We start from the raw sequence: 19562 nt of genomic DNA, 5'->3' as shown, positions 1-19562 counted from the left end.
GGACCAGCCTGAGGATGAAGCCAATGCTCAGAGCAGCAGACAGATGGAAAGATGTGGGACCTTGATGATGTCATGAAGCTACTGGACCAATGGACTCAAAATGCAGTCTTCCTTTAGGATTTACAGTTATGTAAGATAATACATTTCTTATGGTTATATCCCGTTGGAATTGAAATTTCTGTAACTTGCTTCTAAAAAGGATGCTGACACTTGTACAAGTACTATTGGTATATCAAAATGTTGGAAATAACTTAGAAGCTTATCAGTAGGGAAATAGGTAAATAAAAAGATGCATAAACATAGATGGAATTACTCTATAGGAGTTAAAAGACAAACACGTGAGGTGAAAGTCAGGTTTTATATATTATATGTAAACTTTAAAACATACAGTGAACTTTCACTGATCTGTATGTTACATATACATATATAAATATGTTTTTAAATAGATTAAATGGATCACATTATATACGATAGTGGTTGTCATTTCGAAGGAGTAGAATGGGAGTGGGATGGGGGAAGAGAGGCAACACATGTATCAGAGTTGTTTTATTTCTGATCTTAAAACATGAAACAAGGTGATGAGATGTTAACAATTGACAGTCTAGGGAGTCTACGTAGGTATGTGTTAGTGATTCTTTAAGCTAGTCTCTAATTATAAAATTATCGAAGGTGAAAAAAAAATCCCCCTTCTCCAGTTCTACCCCTGGTCCAAACAAATTTAATGAAAGAAGGCAGAAAAAAACCTTTTGGCAAAAATTCGGGAACCGGAGGCTGAAGTATGTATAATTACAAGTGGGCTATAACAGTTTAAAAAAACATGAATTTTTGTTGGTATGAGAGTTTTTAACCTTTTAACTATTTACTTTGAAATAATTATAGACTCACAAGAAATTCTAAACGGATGCTGACACTTGTACAAGTACTGTTGGTATATCAACATCACAAGAGGTCCCATGTCTCAATCACCAAGCTTCTCCCAGTGGTAACATCTTACATATCTATAGTAGACTAACAAAATTAGGAAATTGACATTGCCACAGTACAATTAAGTAGACTCTACACCTTACTGAAATTTTACCTGTTTAACTTTTCTTTTATCTTTAATGTCTCTAAGTTACAAAAGCAATTTGTTCATCAATGAATGAATAGATAAACAAGAAGTGGTACATCCATACAATGGAATATTATTTGGCCATAAAAAGGAATATAGTACTGAGATACATGCTATACAACATGTATAAAATTTGAAAACATGCTAAGTGAAAGAAGTCAGACACAGAAGATTCCATTTATATAAATGACCAAAATAGATAAATCTTAGAGACAGAAAGATGGTTACCAGGGGTAAGGGGGAAAGGAGAATGGGGAGCATGTTCCCATGGAAATGGGAACTGTTTGCATAACAATAATGGGTTTCCTTGAGCCATGATGAAAATGTTTGGGATCTAGACAAAGGTAGTTATGTAACATTATGAACATTACGCAACATTATAAATCCCACTAAACTGTTCACTTTAGAACTGTTAATTTTATGTTATGTAAATGTCACCTCAATAAAAAAAGTTTGCAATAGCAATGTGCTTGTTGTAGGAAAATCTAAACATAAAAGTATAAGAAAAAATTGTGATATCCTCTTCACATTCAATCTCACCCCATAAATATGCCTTCTATTAACTGTTTAATATGTAACTGTTCGCACTTTTTAAAGTATAACATATCCTCCCCCCCTCAAAAAAAAGTATAACGTACAAAGAGGTACATATATTTCTTTCTCTCTCAAATGTTTACAGAGCACTTTATCCACCCAGCAATGCTATGGTTGATTCATACACAATAGCAAATAAGACAGCTTGATGGAATTGATTTTTTAGTAGGAGATGGGTAGTAAGCATGGGAATGAATAAGAATTTCAGATCGTGACAAGTGCTATGAAAAAATAAAACTGGTAAGAGGATAGAGAGTGATGTAGGTTGGTGGAGGGCCAGAGTGTCTAGGAAAGGCCTCTGAGATGAGGATACGACATTTGAGCTGAATGATAACAAGGAGCTAGATAGGTGATGATTTAGGGAAAGAACATCCCAGGGAAAGGAAAAGACTATGTCGTAGATTGATATATCTAGTACAATTCTACTTTAAGAGAGAAGAGCAGGATGTCCTTAGAAAAACTCTTCTGAAAGTTGATAGTCCAGGGTCTCAACAGCCATAGATGAGTATAAAAGGGCAGCATAGTCCGAAACTCTCTAGTGATTCACTCATTCATTCATTCATTAAACATTTATTAAGCCCATTTTGTGTGCCAGGCTACTGGGCATTGGGAATATAAAGAAGATGAAGAAAAGATCTTGACCTCAAGTTACTCGGTCTTAGCTCAACAGTAATTATCAAGAAGAGCTTCTCTCACTCTCCAGCTGGAACAGTGCCTCATCCCTGGTAGGTCAAGGCTTTTGAAAACCAATGGAGTGGATTCTTTCCTGAATACTCATAATTATCCTATTCAGGGACATAGAAGTTAATGACATCAATTGCTTTTCTAAGCTGCCGTCTTAGGAGTTTCTGTCTTTGTCCCTATAAAAAGCACCAAGCACAAAGAAACTCTAATGTAATCAGATGTGAAGAAATAACCAGCGCCCTATGGGTAATACAAATTGAAGTATGGTATCCAATGACAATGATTGGGGAAGGACAGTGTGGTTCACTGTTTGAGTCAGCTGCTTGTGTTGACAATTTCTTTGGAGTAAGTTGGGGAGTACATATTTTGAATGAAAAGGCACTTTACTTTGGACACATATTTTCTTCTTGTGAATATAAGATGAAAATATCTCATTAAACAGTAATGCAGGTCTCCTGTATATAAAAGAAAGTCTGATTTTTATATCGATTTTGATAAGTTCTCTGTAAATCTAAGGGCAATCAATAGCAACTTTAAAGTGGGGCATTCTTAAGATTCAATTGAGTCTTCACAGAACTATAATAGGCTGTAACTAAAACTTTGTATTAATCAAAGGAATACATTATCTATCATGGAAAAAAACAAAACAAAACAAAAAACAATGTCCAAAAGAATTCAGGGAGCATGAACCACAGACCTGTTGAGAAACGTAAAGCCAGCCTTGTTATAATGAAAGTCTCTGGTTTCTTCACCTTTATAGCAGTCAATTTCCCAAGTGTTATGTGTTAAGGGGGAAAAAAACACAAAATTTGCTACTTTAATATTAAGCGTAATTTCAAATCACTTTAGTGTAGGACTTGTTTTAAAAGGTAATTGACAGCGTCATTTTTGACCTGTCTCATTAGGTTGGGTTCTCTTTTATCTTTAAAGTACGTATGTTTAAAAGTAAAATGCATATCTAGATCTAAATTATGGACCTTAACATAAGATTGTTAAGAAACCTCTATTGTCTGTGTGTCCGTGTTTAATTATTAGCAGATTAGTTGCACTCTGTCTAGACTCCTTGCAGAAAAATATCAACAATATGTTTTTCTTTGCTTGGGCTTCGCATGGGTAAATTACAGGAAAACAACAGATTCTCAGAGCTACGTTATTTTCCTACTTCATGTAGTTCTGTCTAAGTATTTTTCTTTTGCTTTTTTTCTTTTCCCTGTTTACCCAAACGCAACCAGTCAGCGCAAGATGCAGTCAATAAAGTACTACGAGAATACGGGATCCGACCACATAGAAGAAAAACACTTCACCTAATGGTGCATAAAGAAGCTGGACTCATCCAAATAACCCTGATAGTGGGGTACAGTTGGAAACATTAAGGAATACGGCAGGCCTCTGTTTAAATTGCAAAGCCCTTGGCTGGGAGGATTGGAAGGGATGGAAAAGTTGGGTGAAGGCTTTAAATGACTAGTCAAACAGTGAGTCATTGAAAATTTCCAGTTAATAATCCCCTCTGCTTGGGCAGAGCCTGGGCCCAAGCGCTTTACGAGCCATACGGCGGTCTAAGTTGTAGTGTCTCTCCGTTTTATGGCCTCTTCCACCAAATAAATGCATAAAATTAAAGATGCTCTGCGTAGGCTTTGAAATTTAGGGCAAAATGGCTGGGGGGAGGAGAGATAGAAGGTGGACAAAAAAAGAACAAGGTAGGGAGAATGTGAAGCAGAGAATGCAGAGAGGCTGGTAACATGAATTTTCAGGAGTTGAGAGCTTTTTTCCACCTTAGAACTGCTGTCGATTATCTCGCATCTTCTGCCTAACAGGACCAGTGGCCCACACCCCAAGGGCTGAAAGACTCGCGGCCTGCGGCACAGCGCCCCTGCCCCTGCCCCTGCCCCTGCCCCTGCCCCTGCCCCTGCCCCTGCCCCTGCCCCTGCCCCTGCCCCTGCCCCTGCCCCTGCCCCTGCCCCTGCCCCTGCCCCTGCCCCTGCCCCTGCCCCCGCCCCCACCCGGTGACAGGTTGGGCCGCGGAGCTGCAACTAGATCTCCGCCTCCTCGCGCTGCCTGCTGGGAGCCCGAGCCGCTTCCGGTTGCTCCGGGCCCGGGAACTTCGACTCCCATCGGCCCTCGAGAAAGCCGCAACCGGGTCGCGCGAGCACTGCCGGAACTCGTAGTTCCGTCTTCTGCAGCGCTTCATAGCCGGAAACAAGAACGAGCAGGCCCAAGAACTACCGAGGCGAAGGTACGGGTGGCGGCGGGGGGTCAATCCGCGCCGGGCGTGGGGTTGGCGCTGAGGCGGTCGGAGGTGGTTGGGTTGGGTGGGAGGAGATCCGCTCGCACACACGAGGAGGGTTGAGCTGCCGCCGCCGTCGTCGCGAGTGCGGAGTGGGGACTGGAGCTGCTGCCGCGACGACGCCGGGGATTCTGCCGCTAGCCCCTGGCCCTATTGCTTCACCGCTTCCCGGGGTCAGTGCGGCCTGCTCCTTCCCAGCCGGTCGCCCCCGCCTCCATTTCCCGCCCTCTCTTCACCACACACACGGCCCCCCCGATCATGGATCCGGGCAGTGGTGGCGGCGGTGGCGGCGGCGGCGGCGGTGGGAGCAGCAGCGGCAGCAGCAGCAGCGACTCGGCGCCCGACTGCTGGGACCAAGCGGACATGGAAGCCCCTGGGCTGGGCCCGTGCGGCGGCGCTGGTGGCCCCTTGGCGGCGGCGACGGCGGCGGCGGAGGCCCAGCGTGAACACCTCAGCGCGGCCTTCAGCCGGCAACTCAACGTCAACGCCAAACCCTTCGTGCCCAACGTCCACGCCGCCGAGTTCGTGCCGTCCTTCCTGCGGGGCCCTGCCCAGCCGGCGGCACCTCCAGCTGGCGCCGCCGCCAACAACCACGGAGCCGGCAGCGGCGCGGGAGGCCCTTCGGGTAAAGGGCCGGGACACGGGAGGAGGCCAGGCTGCTAGGGCGGGAGTAGCGGCCTGGGGGCCTGAGCCCACCAGGGATGAGGTGAGGGTGGGATGGGGTCGGGCGGCGCGCCCCGCAGGGCCGGGGGACTCGCGGCTCTGAGGCCCAGTGGCACGTGGGGTGCTGACAGCGGCGCCGGCAGACCTGGGTGGGGCGGCCCTGGGCCGGGGAGGCAGCCTGCGTCGGGCGGCCGCGGCGGAGGGCCGGACGCGTAGGGAGAAGCGCTCTGGGGACGCCGGCGGGGCCTGGGACCCGCTCCTCCCCCGGGGCCGCGGTTACCCACTTGAAGTGAGAACCGTAAGGGACGGAGAGGGGGCAGCGGCGGGTCAGTAACACGAGGCCTAAAAGTGCGGACATATGGAGTCTGGAGTCTGTTGTGTGGGCGTAGAGAGATTCGATGATTTGGGGAGGACGAATGCTCGAGTTTTCCCTTCACTTTAGGCCTAGGCGAGAGGGAGCGTCTCGCTGCAGTTTCTATTACTGAAGCTGTAATTACGTGTTAAACATCGGTGGCACCGAACCGGCCTGAAGGAATCCCAAGATGCATTGCAGTCTTGTGATCAAGCAGAAAGTGTTGGCTATCAATACAAAGATCTTTTTCACCCTTAGCATTTTGTAAGCTTGTAAAGTTCACAAAGTGTAACGAAATTAGAGTTCCTCACTTAATATTAATGTGGGTAGGAAACTACATTATTTTGTGTACCCTTTATCTTAAGACGGAGTTGGACTTTTCTCCTTGTCAGTGACACATTTAGAATTTTCATTGCGTTAAAATAGTTTACCTTATTCAGGTTGCTTGGTATAAGACTCTCTGTTCATGTGTCAGTAATTAGTCGTTCAGACATTGGAGCATTTGTTATAACTTGATAGTCACATGCCTTTCTGACCATAACTAGTAGACATACTTTCTATTGTTTCAAGTTAAGTTTGGTCTTTAAAAATCTTGTATTTAGGGGCTGCTTAACTGATAGCGAGCTTTCAGGTACTGATTTTGTGGGAATATCAAAGGAGTAAACTTAAGTATTCTCCCCAAAAGTGCTTATTTTAGAAACTATAATACTTGTAGGGGAGCCTTGAACAACCAGTAGTATTTCTTAGATAAGTGGACAATGTAAAAGTGCTCTAGTTTAGTTTCTTCAGAAACTTTTGCTACAGTCTTCTCTCTAGAGGCAAAAAGAGAATTTGGAGAAATGCTTTTACGAAGTATGTATGTCAGCACACGGTTTGGATTTGGTTGTTTATTGACTGGTATTTTTTACTTGTGTGGACAGTTGATGTTTTTCCCTTTGAACAAGGAACCTTAGCTTTTATTTCTTTGCTTAGATCAAGCAATTTTTGCTACCTAAACTAGTTCACTTACCAGCTCCTAAATGTACCTCTTTCCAGTACCTTATCATGCGGATCCCTTTTGTTCATTCTTTTTGGCCATCCTCTGCCACCAGCACCACTCTAGGTAGACCTAAGACTGCATTTCCAGCTTATCTAGTCATCAACCAGTCATCAAGAAACAGCCATCCTTAGAACAGTGGTCTGGAATGGTGGTCACTGTTGAGTGATTAGGCATTACCTCTTACACAGGAGAACTTTTCTTCTTCTTGATATTTGCCAATTTGCAGTTTTACTCTTAATAGTTTTCTCTGTGACATTATAGAAGTTGGAAATGTAAAAATGTGTAGGGAAGTAGTCATAAGAAAAGTCCCTACCATATGGTCAACTTTTTCTTTTTTATCAGAAACCTATTTTGGTGTTACTGACTTTACCAGCTGCTTCTACAAAATGTTAATGTTAAAAAAAAAAAAAATTATCCTCTGTAGGATATATATTTGAAAAAGAATGGATTTTCTAAATTGAGGTCCCAAGTTATGTGGGGCTGCTGGATTGCATGTTCCAGCCCATTCGGGTCTATAAAATACCATCAGAGCAGAGAGCTATGCTTGGAAGAAGGGGAAAAAATGGAAATAGCATTTAGATTGAAATTTACAAAGGGAAAACCATGCAGTTTGCAATTTTTTTATAGTGAAAAAATAGACAGTAGGGCTAGCATGTTTCCTTTTGTTAAGCCATAACTAAAATTTGTGGTGGGTGTGTTTTTAAACTAGATATCAGGAGAGCTCTTGAAGGAATCTAGAGATAGAGCACTAGAGTGAATGACTTTTAAAATGTGTTTGTCTAGGATGGCTATCTATTTTGCTTGACAATAGGCTAGTTTGTTTCAAGTATTTATAGGGGTGTCTTGAGCAGATCAGTAGAGGAAGATGCTTTTGTTCAAAGTGTCATTCACCTTCCCTGGAAGGCTGCTGGTTATGCCTGTTTCCAGCCACCCCAAGATCAGTGTTGACCTAGAATCTCTTTAAAAATTTAATACAGGCTTCCAAAGAAATGATTAACTAGAATCCATTAAGTAATTCATTTTAGTGCAACTCTCTACAGAGCAAGTAAATTGGCTAAGGCATGCTCTTTACAAGTAAAGGTCCTGAAATAATTGGAAATATAGAAGACAAGGGTTATATGTACTAGAATAAATATTTTCTATTATATAGTGTACTTTAAGTTCCAATTTGCACCTAGTTCAGTCTTTTTTTTTTTTTTTTTTTTAAATTAGAAAAAGGTTTAGCAGTGTTAATCAGGAATACTTGGTGTCTTAGTCTGTTTAGGCTGCTATAACAAACTACAGACTGAGTAGCTAATAAACAACAGAAATTCACAGTTCTGGAGGCTGGAAGTCTGAGATCAGGGTGCCAGCCTGGTTGGGTGAGGGGCCTCTTCAGGATATTCGACTGTTGACTTATGTCCCCACATGGCAGAAAAGAGAAGGGAGCCCACTGGGGCCTTTTTTGTAAGTGCACTAATCTCATTCACGAGGGCTCCACCCTCATGACCTATGGCCCCACCTAATAGCATTGCTTCAGGCATTAGGATTTCAACTTAAGAATTTGGGGGCGCGGGACATAAACATTCAGACCATAGCACTTGGATTTAATAACAGCCAGAGCTTTTAAATTAATGGCATAATGGTCTTTACACCATCTGCCCTTAACACCTCTCAAAACTCAGCCGTTAAAAAATATAGAAAACCAGCAGTCCTCAGTAGGTCCTCACAGGAAGATTTGTCTTCAACATGTAGCACACCACATTGTGGAACTTAAATTTTAAAGAGAAATGTTCTGTTTTGTAGTGTTTGGTTTTTGCTGAATGCCTGGGAGAGGAATTTGCTTTTCTTTCTTGCTTTTTTTTTTAATGATTGAGATAACGATTCACATACCATGAAATTCACCTTTTTAAAATGTACAGTTCAGTGGTTTTTAGTATATTCACAAAGTTTTGCAACCATCATAACTTGGTGGATGCTTGTTCATCACTGAATAACCTCTTGGGTGGGGGAGCAGAATAGAGAAGATACAGAATTCAAAGTAGTAATGCTAGTTTCCTCCAAAAAGACTCTTATTATTATGTTAAAATGTTACTTGTTGACTAATAAGTTTAGATAGATGATAGGTAAGGTTCTTGGCTTTAGATTCGTTTTCCTATTCCTCTAAGATTAAAATGCTTGCAATAACAATTCTAATATAAAGGATTTTTCAGGCTTATGGGGGATAGTAAATGGAATAGAGTAGGCAGAGAAGGTCAGGGAAAAGTATTGTTCCTAGAGTGTTAATTCTTTTCTTACCTCGACTTACTGATTATTAGATTTGGGCTCTTGTTTCATGATTTTACATGCTTCAATGACTGGAGCAGGAAGATTTAGGGAACTAGTGCTGTGCCAGGTAGAGGAGCTATTTAAACTGTTAGAAAGTTTGATTGGGAATAAACCATCTTTGGAGCAGGTTTTATTTAGTGCAGTTACTACAAAGCTTTTGCATTCATTTACCCTTTATTTATATTTCACCTTTTCTGGAACTGTACTGCACAAAAAGGCAGCAATTAAAATTTATCAGAGTGAGTTAGGAAAATATTGTAGAGGATAGATTTTAAGTCTTGTTTTGCTTGTTTTTGTTTGCTGGGAAGGAAATGTTTTGAAGTGTTAAAATACTATCTTTCTGGTTGAAGAGAAAGGAATGAAAAAGATTTGATAACCTTTTGGAGTGTGTTAGCAGTATTCGAATGAAAGTTTTTGAGATGTGACCCTCTAGTTTTGCTCAGATATATGTATAACAATTAATGAACTGCCTACAGAATGCATGATGATGTTCTAGGCACTTGAAATGACACCACCAAGATGAATAAATTGTGCTCAAGGAGTCTAGAAAGGGATCAGATAACCAATTTTCTCTTATAGAAGATAGACACATGGTAAGAGGGGCCGTACAAAGGGTGTAGAGGGCTTTCAAAGCTGAGAAGAGGAATTGTTCACAGGTTCCCTTGTTACAGGTTCCCTGTAAATAATTTCAATCTTATTACCCTACTCTTAAAATACTTTCTGCTAAGTGTTGTGAATACTGTTGTGGGTTTTTTTTTTTTTTTTTTTTTTGGAGATATGATTCACATATAAAATTCATCCTCTGTGTTTCTATATATAATTTAAGTTTGCTAGAAATTTGCTAGAGTTGGGTATCGGTTATCTTTTTACATTATGTGTTGTCTCTTTCCTATCAAACAGCAGTGAGTTTGGTTACTTTGATTCTGGCTGGTGTATCTCTGTTGGGCATATTCATTTAAACTTTCATCACTCTACTCACAGCTCTTAGAAATTTTTGGAAAGCAAGAATTTGTTCACTAGTTGAAGGTCCTTGATTTTTCTGAGGTCCTCAGACTCCTTTTTTAGCTGTCAGTTGATTCACACTAAAGCTTCTTAAAAGTTTTCCCTTGTTTTCAGTAGATTTTAACAAAGCATGGCTGGGCTATAGATGTATTCATTTTTTCATAAATGGTTTTGTTCTAAGGTAATTTAATTTGTACAGTACTCTCCAAGTTAATCAGTTCCCCATCATAATTCTACTTTCCAGGTGAGAGAAACACTTACAACGGTTATTTTGAGCATCTTTCACTAGCTTAGCCTGAGTTGGTGACATCAAATTCCTAACCACATTCCACCTAGGTTATTGTATGTCACTTCACTTGATACAAATAAGTGTGTACCTTACAATGTCATTGGGACAATTTCCTGGTTAACTATTTCTATAAAACTCCAATAGGTTACCATACTACTAAGTGGTCTGTGTTCATCTCTTTTGGGTGCTTGATTTTGGTTGTAGATGGGCATTTTTCTATTATCTTTGTGTCTTATTGGGGCTATCTGAAATGGTTTGGGTTTATATATTTTAAATATACCTCAAAGTATTTTAAAAGTATATGGGATATAAAATTATAAATAAGACGATTTTTTAGGGTTGTTGGAATTTTACTCTGCAGGTTGATACATGGCATAGCTTTAGTGACTGAATAAATAGGTTCTCAGAATGTTAAAGATGGAAATGACTAGCAGTAATACAATCTCCTCATTTTCCTATAATGTAACCTAAGCCTAGCCATGCTAAGTGGATGCCTAAGGTCATCCACAAGAGTTAATGACACAGTTGAGTCTAGAATCCAGATTTGCTGGGTGCTAGTTTAGAGTTCTCTCTTTCTCTTACACTGTGCTTTTTAACATCATGGACAACATGGCATGCCAAGAGCTAATTACTACAACCAGTATGGAGTAGCCTTGGAATTTGCCTGTCTTATATTTCTTAAAAGTTTTTGTAATTGTTATGGGGCTTCGAAATATTTTGTAATAATAAATTTATTGAGCAGTTACCATGTGCATAATATGCCCTTCACAACAGTCTCTTGAGGTATAGGGACTGCTGAACCACTTACAGATAAGAAAATTAAAGCTCAGAGAGGCTAAATAAATTAGCGAGGTGATGACATCCACGAATAAATGGAGGAGCTAGGATTAGAATCTAAGTCTGATTTCAAAGCTTAGTCTAGTAATAGTGAGTCCACTAGTCTTTTCCTTGTGATCTGATATTAAAAGATCTTTTTAGCTGAGACATTTCAGAAACTGGGCCCATGAGTTTGCAGACTGTGGCACAGCCTCCACATTTGTGTCAGTAGTGTCATAAGTAGGCATGTTCTAATTTAAAGCAATATTTTGAAATTATTTCATACATTTTAGGAAATGATGATAGAAAATACTTTAAACGGTCTGTTCACTGTAGCATTGTGTTTTTTATTTTTAATTTTAAGTAATTAAGGTAACACTGTGGGTATTTGTATGTGTTCTGTGGTCTTTCTGCCATCTGCTTTTACTATCTTCCACTATTGTCTGTGGGAGAAAAATACCTCAGCATGCAATTTTGGTAAGACTGTATAGTTACCTGAGTGCTAGAGAATTTTAGCTTCTTACTCAGGCTATATTTTAATATCTTTTGAATATGGTGTTTCCCTAACACCTTCTTAGAAAATTGGCACATGTGAAATTTTTTTTACTCTACTGAACACTAGACACTAGGGATGGTAAGAAAAATGAAGTGATAAAGACTACAAGGAGCTAGTGAGCTATGAAAATCAAAAGAAAACTACTAAAGTTAATTCAGTAAAAATCAATTTTATATTTACTCTATATAATACACTGCCAACCTGTGGAGACTACAAGAGGAGAGAGGAAAGTCTCCATATTTCAGAAAGCCACAGTTATTCTGGAAGTCTGTAATCTCGTAGGGAACAAGAACTAACTAATGTGTGTGAGTTCCTGTAATTGAAAGAAGGGTCATATCTTAGAGGTGTTCAGAAGAGAGATCATTAGTCTTTCAGGGTTTTGGGTGGGTGAGGAGTGGTATGGAAGTGGAAAATCAGGTAAGACAAATTTGTACTATAATTGAGAACCACATGTGGCTATTTAATTAAAATTAAATAAAATTTAAAATTCAGTTCCTCACAGTAGCCATCTTTCAAGTGCTTAATAGCCATATGTACCTAGTGACTAGAATATTTCCATCACTGCAGAAACTTGGGCAGAATTTTGTAACACTGTTTCTCGTTTCCAACATGCATTACAAGACAATTCTGACTTCTTTGACTGCACTGAAGTTGTTTGTCTTCTTTCTTTTCTTTTTTGTTTTACACTAGGAAAAGAAAAACTTTATTAGAAGGGAAAGTACACTTCCAGACATGGAAGCGGGGCTGAGCAAGAGAAGTGTGGCTCAAAAGGCTGTTTGTTTTCTTTACGATGAACACTCCATTTAGCTAACAGGATTAAGACATTTTAGGATGACTATTTTAAACATCACTGTTTAGTGTACAAAGATTAAAGATTAATTTTATATCTAAAGCAGTACAAATTTAAATTGTTGATTTGTGAAATATGTGGATTAAGCGCTTTTCAAGAATTGGGCAAACATTTGTGTTTAAACATACCTTGAATGAAATCATGACTTTTCATTACCCACCACGTGTATGGCCTTGACTAATTTGTGCTGTATTGATGAACTGGTGAAGAAGGATTCTCCATGTCGAAGTCCTTTAATCCATGATCAAATCTTTAAAAGAAAAAAAGACATTCTTTTCAAAAACTGAGGTGAAGTCCACATAGTATAATATTAATCATTTTAAAGTGAACAATTCAGTGGCATTGAGTAGACTCACAGTGTTGTACAGTTACCATCTCTGTCTAACTCCAGAATATTTTCATCACCTCTAAAGGAAACCTGTCCCCATTAAGCAGTTAATCCCCATTTCCCTTTCCTCTCAGCTCTGGCTTTGTCTTATAGATATACCTATCCTGAATATTTCATATAAATGGAATCATACAACATATGACCTTTTGTGTCTGGCTGGCTTATTTCACTATAATCAAATTTAACTAAAAATTTAAAAATCCAGATTATCATCTTCATTAAACCACAAGTAGTAAAATCTTTTCACTTCTTATTTTAAAATTTGTGGTAATATACCAAGTATCACAGCCAGTTCTTTTGTCTTCCTTTATCATAAACAGTATTAGTTTCTCCTTTTACTCTGGGGTATGACAATTTTATTCACTGGTACACACAGATAACTTTCCCACTTAATTAGAATTGTTCCTTGTTTGAATACTTGATAAGAGTGTGTTTCTGAACATGGAGATACCATTGGAAGATATGAAACCATAATTTCTTTCCTCAGGAGGTTTATTAACTTCTCTTTTACTAGAAGATATGAACCGTGTAGGATCTGAGAAATCAAGCTCTAACAGTCATCTGTTTGCTAACCATAAACAAATGACTTTGGACCTAGAATTCTAAACCCCTGCTTGTGAGTAGTCAGTAAAATCTGATGTGGTATGCATTATGAATAAGACCAGAGTAGATGAACAGAAGATGGTTGCCTGTGCCTGTGTGAAGACTGGGTACAACTATATGGAGAAGTTTAAATAACATTTTGCTATATTTGTGATTTTTCTGGCTCTTATATTCCAAAATCATCAGTTGGCAAATGTTGCTAGCTTTGTTGTTAGGTTTATAACATGATCCATGATCTGAATACATGGAAAGCTTTTTTCCAGAGCAGCGAAACTGTGGTCAACTTCTTTATTTCAGGACTCTTTAATATCATAATTATGTGTATATTAAGCATTTCATTGCTTGCAGTACTTGGTACTGTCTCTGCCTCTGAGCTTTACAAACTTAAGATAAACATAAATGTAGAATGTTTTGAAAAGTAAAACTGTGAACAGATTTTTCATTGTGCGGCATTATGCAGCTGTGAAGGTGGTCTCATGACTGATGTAACAGTCCTAAGAAGTACCTTACAGCCTTATGCATATACAGTATTGTATGTTTGTAAATCTAAGAGTTGGTTCTAGAACTGGGTGTTCAGGTGTATGTACTATTTGGCTTTGAAAAGCTCACTTACAGTTTGGGGGATATCGGGTGATGGAGGGGGGAACCCACCATAACAATCGTCTCAAATCTTTTTTGTGCCTTAAAATACTTGTACATCATAACTTAGTTTACTTTTACTGAGTGACTTTCAACAGAGGCTGTTTGAAGAAAGGCAAGAGAGCACTTGTATGATTTGGAAAAGCCCAACTGAGTCTGATATGTCTGTGTATTAGATGGTAGTGATTACAGTATTTCATAGGGTTTTGGTGGGATTTACATTATATAGCAATCAGCATATAAAAGCTCAATAAAAATTCACTGGAGTTAGGATAATGTGCCACCACCTCCACTCCCACCTTCAGCACTGTATGGATTTGTGAGTATTTTGTATCCTTCCTTGTCTGGCCCATAATACATACTCAATACATATTAGTTGATAAAATAGAGTTGATACTCAGTACATGTTATGGGGTGAAGACTGTCATTTGTTGAGTATCTGCTTGGCGCTAGGAGTTATATTTAATTGACACTAAACATGTATTCTCATTTAATCCTTTCAACAATCCTGTCAGGTAGATGGCATGTCATTTCTATGAATCCAATGAAATAATTGCATGTCAGAAGTTAGTAGTGACAAGCCACAATTTAGAGTCAGGAATCAGCTCAGTTCTAGCCTCTTACCACTCTCCCATGCCGCCTCCTCCATCTTTAGGGTGGCATATGAACTTAATTCATTTAGCACTGCCCGGCTTTCTCTGAATTCAATAATTTTTCCTTAACTTACCCATAAACTTTGCTTTGTAATGGGAAAACAAAGGTTAATCTACATTATTTCTGAAGTATAATTCCTGTTCCCTTCTAAACCTAGTTCAATTGATTTTTTCCCCCCGTTTCTGTTACTATCCTGCTAATCAGTCACATAGGTTGGGGTCATCTGAGACCTTTCACTCTTCCTACTCCTGTCAGATACTGCATTCATTATCTTTGCACTTAACCCCTCCTCTCTAGTTGTATTGCTCTGTTATCCTAATGGCATGCTTTCTTGTAGTAGTGATGTTGGTCTTTCTGCTTGTAGTGTCTTTCCCTCTCTAGTTCATCTATATACTACCATAGCATGATCTTCCTAAGTGATACTCGATGTGTCACTTGCATCAAGAAAAAAACTTGATTGCCCTTTACTTATCAGGGACAGGAAACTACTTTAACGATTTTATGTTATTGAAGATTGGGCCCAAAACCTTTTCTTGACTCTGACATGTGTTAATACTTTCCGGGTAGTGATTTTAAATATGAGTTTTGCTGGTTATGAATTAATTATTTATTACTTGGTGTGCAGGATTCATGTGATTCAAATTCTTTGTCTTTTATATCTTGGAGATTCTTTAAAACAAGGGCACTTTCATATTTGACTGTCAATTAAATTTATCAGACATTAAAAAAAATAGACTTCATAGTTGGGTAACAAGTATATGTTCTTATAACATCTCTTCCAGTGATGTCATAAGTAGATCTGTAATGTGGAAAATGGATTGTTGCTTAATCTTAGAATTCTAATATAGAACAAAACTGGCATCATTGTAATCACCTTTTCTGAGATGTTGTAATTTTATATTTTATTGGTAGCAAAGATAATTTATTCAGGGATCTTGATGATAACATGTATGATTATAGAATCTTAAAAAGGGCTAGTCATAGACTTCTTGGGCTAGAGCTACCAAAAGAAACTCTAGAGCAGCAATATATATTTGTTGAGCAAATCTTACTAATCCGATGTGTACTGAGCTACAGATTACTTTTACAGTATCTGTGAAGGAAAGTTTAGGAAGCAAATAGAATAAGCATGCTTTTATGAATACATTTCAGTTACTTAAAATGTTTTAAAATTGGCTATAATTGGTAGATTTTAAAAAGTAGGTTAAACAGACAATTTGAAAACCTGAGTTAGTTGCCATTGGTCTGAATTTTGAGGTTTTTGTTGTGTTTTGGATATTTTTACTGTTTTTAAAAATATAAATAAAATGAATGTATAGGTCTTTATTTTTAATAGAACTTATTTCTATTAAACAGCACCTGTGGAACCTTCTCAAGAGGAACAGTCATTGTTGTGTGAAGGTAATTTCCTATGATGTGACTCTTTGACTATCTAATTTGAGAAAACATTAAGTTATCTACAGTGTGTAAAGCTAGATATTGTTTTGTAAATATATATTATATCTCAATTTCTTGTCTAGGTTCAAATTCAGCTGTTAGCATGGAACTTTCAGAACCTGTTGGTAAGAAAATTTCTGACCATATTAATACAGTAATAAGAAACTCTTTCACTCTCAAGATTTAAGGTGCAAATGTAAGTGTTATGATTATTGTAATGCCTACATTTAAAACTGACATTGAGTCTTTCTTTGCTATTAAGATTTAGAAAGCAGAACTAATTGGGCATTAATACTGTTGTGATAAATTTATGATTGCCAATATAAAAGAATTGAGTGGAAGAATGTTACAGTCAGTTTAAATAGTTGTACCTGTTCCATAGACTTTGAAAATTTTTCTTCCCCTTTGTAACTATTACTCTTAAGGGTTTCATACTCTCAAGGCAATTAATAAAGTTGATGCCAAAGTTAACACTTGCAGAAGAAAAAGAAAAGATCTTTTGAATCCTTTAACACTTTCCTGTGTTCTGATTTAAAATTTTCCCTTTTTTCCACTGTCAGCATCTTAACTCTGGAATAACAGGGCTGTTAGTAATGTTAGATCCCCTGCTTACATGTTCGTCCTTATGAAAATGAAGCTTTGTTAAAACGGCAGTCTTTCATAGTCTCTGAGTCAGAGCTCTGATGTCAGCAGTGAGGCCAGCTCGAAAGCTATTATTATCCATTTCTGTTGTGAAAGATTTTCTTGCTTATGTGTCTGTCACTAGACATCAGAGAATGGAACTAAATGTGCAAAGTTTCATTTGTTGTTTGAAAACGTCTGTGTTATAAAGTCTATAGATTATAAATCTTTTTCAGAATACTAAGTTAAAATGCCTTATTTCAGTAGAAAATGGAGAGACAGAAATGTCCCCAGAAGAATCATGGGAGCACAAAGAAGAAATAAGTGAAGCAGAGCCAGGGGGTGGTTCCTTGGGAGATGGTAGGCCCCCAGAAGAAAATGCCCAAGAAATGATGGAAGAGGAAGAGGAAATACCAAAACCTAAATCTGTGGTTGCACCGCCAGGTGCTCCTAAAAAAGAACATGTAAATGTAGTATTCATTGGGCATGTAGGTAAGTTACACTCATGGCTATTTTAAGAAATGACCAAAATTATGAAGGATGTCAACATGGAACATCTTATTTAGTTTTTTGGGAGTGTTTAGTGAAACTGAACTGAATTAATTTAAAATGCCCTGATTTTTAACCTGCCAGATTTCTTAGCTGGCAGAAATTGCCAACACTTTGTTCTTGAAGGCTGGACAGATTAACAATTTTGTAATGGCATGGAAACTGGAAGAAGATAAGCGTCATTGTATTTGTACGTGATGCATAATTAGTCTTTTAATCCACTGATGATGGCTCAGTGGATATGTTAATATCCTAGGAAATGTGCCTATTTTTGTGTGTGAACTTAATTTGTTCGTTTTATGGGATTATGTGACATAAGAAATTAGTAATTTGGAGTCAGGTTGCTGATTTAGCACCCCCCCCAACCCCCGCCAATTTTTATTTACTGAGATATTGTCTAATCATCTGACATCTCCCCAGAATTGTGAAGATACGGAATTATGTGCCCTTTTTTTTAATCTTTCCTTTATCTCTGCCCTCTTCTGGACATGATGCTACATACACCATTTTACTTTTTTAGTAGCAAGAACTTTGGAATTTGTAAAGAACACCTGTCTCCGCTAAAAATGAAAGGCAGACTACCTAAATGTAGTCACAACTCTTTGGCTACTTTTGCTCTCCTCTGAGGCTCTCTTTAGATAATTGATATTCTTTTGCTGCTATGCTCTTAGCTGAAGGTCAGGGAGCATCTGTTCAAAAATTCTTTCTTCTTTATCTGTAGAATAGTTCTAAATTATTGAGCTATAGAGGGACATGGCAACTTCCTTTTCTCTAGATTTCTAGAATTTCAGTGCTTTTGCAAGATTTAATTATATGTGCTAAACCATATCTTTAGTTGTGTTAGTATCTAGTGGTTGGTTTTTAAAAATATTTTTGACACTTATGCTTTGCATATTGTTGATGATATTGTTACTTTTAGATGCTGGCAAGTCAACCATCGGAGGGCAAATAATGTAAGTCTCTATTTTTTGTTCAGTAGTTAACTCAACTGAAAGAATTTGGAGCATTGTAAATATTCATAAAAATCATACAAAGTTGATAAAACAGATCACCTCAATAAAAATAATAAAATGACATTATAGAGAAGGGAAGGCTGATGTTGAGTAACTTTTGCAATGTGATCATTGTTAGTAATTTCTGAAGGATTGTAGGCCTTCACTAAAATTCTTTTATTACTGTCAGACTGTCATGTAACATGAATTAAATATATTTTCTGAAAGCTGTCTTTTATAAAAACTAATATAGAACCCTAGCTTAGAGGAAATCTGTCTTGGAATGTAATTTTCTGAGGAATATTGAAAACCAGCTCTTGAATCTGGTGCATGGGGGGAACTGGTTTATCCTAATTCATGAACTCCTCAAATTTATGTGGATTTAATCAAAGACAAGCAGTCCGGCTTACATGCTAATATATTTTTTATTATAGACGGTATCGAGGTATGAAAACACCATGGTTGGCCTTCAGTAATATATTCTAGTACTGAAAAATCTTTTTAATTAAAAGGTCTTAAAAGTTTAATCCCTCCTAGATGAGACCCATTTTTTTAAACTGTGTCATCAGAGGATCTAGAGGGTATATCATTGTCTTGCCTGGTTAGGTAATATTAATTGGTAATCTTGCCAGTTCTCACTTCTGGAGATTTCCCCAACAGACCCCAAAACAGGGATTTTTACTTAAGGCTCTGTGGATGAAAGTATAAGGCCCATTTGATGTTGTGTTATAGGAGAATGTATATTTTTTGCTTATGAGCTATAATTTTCATTGGTATTTCACTGGGTTTCTACATTCAATTAGTTAGAAACATGCACTATAGATGACTGCACAAAGAACACATAGAGATGAAAGATAGAACTGGAATTACTAGAGAATTATTTTTAAATCTCACTTGAATAACATTTTTAAAATGTTAAATATTGAACTGTATTAGTAAAATTTAATTGCTTGAACAACATTATTGGGATCATTTTATATTGTATTTACATTTGCTTTAAAAAAACCTTTTTCTGAAATAATTTGAGTTACAGAAAGGTTACAAAATCAGTTCCCATATACCTTTCACTCAGCCTACCCTAATGATAACATCTTGCATAACCATATTATAATCATCAAAACCAGGAAGTTAA

At 38.1% G+C, this 19562-nt stretch overlaps 1 protein-coding gene and 1 long non-coding RNA gene across 4 annotated transcripts in view; one reads left to right on the top strand and one right to left on the bottom strand.

The window, feature by feature from the left end:
* The first annotated feature begins 4509 nt into the window (after positions 1–4509).
* The window catches only part of GSPT1 (G1 to S phase transition 1), a 28206-nt gene continuing 13153 nt past the window's right edge, over positions 4510–19562 (top strand). Inside the window, exons 1-5 of one of the 3 annotated variants that reach the window (XM_011358383.2) lie at positions 4510–4622; positions 16188–16232; positions 16352–16393; positions 17154–17381; positions 18358–18391. In XM_011358383.2, coding sequence (XP_011356685.1) covers positions 16372–16393; positions 17154–17381; positions 18358–18391 — 284 coding nt within the window. In that variant the 5' untranslated portion in view covers positions 4510–4622; positions 16188–16232; positions 16352–16371. Of the gene's footprint in view, positions 4623–4685; positions 5299–16187; positions 16233–16351; positions 16394–17153; positions 17382–18357; positions 18392–19562 lie in introns of those variants that run through there. The other 2 variants (XM_011358381.2, XM_011358382.2) reach the window with 2 other exon arrangements.
* LOC111728748 lies at positions 11455–12794 on the bottom strand. The gene is made up of 2 exons (XR_002779880.1): positions 12676–12794; positions 11455–12383 (listed from the first exon to the last, which is right to left on the bottom strand). It is a non-coding gene; the product is annotated as an uncharacterized LOC111728748 (long non-coding RNA).

This window comes from Pteropus vampyrus, unplaced genomic scaffold, assembly GCF_000151845.1.
Source record: "Pteropus vampyrus isolate Shadow unplaced genomic scaffold, Pvam_2.0 Scaffold40, whole genome shotgun sequence".
Lineage (NCBI taxonomy): Eukaryota > Metazoa > Chordata > Mammalia > Chiroptera > Pteropodidae > Pteropus > Pteropus vampyrus.
The sequence above is the reverse complement of the archived record's forward strand: the minus strand, read 5'-3'. Positions and strand labels throughout refer to the sequence as shown.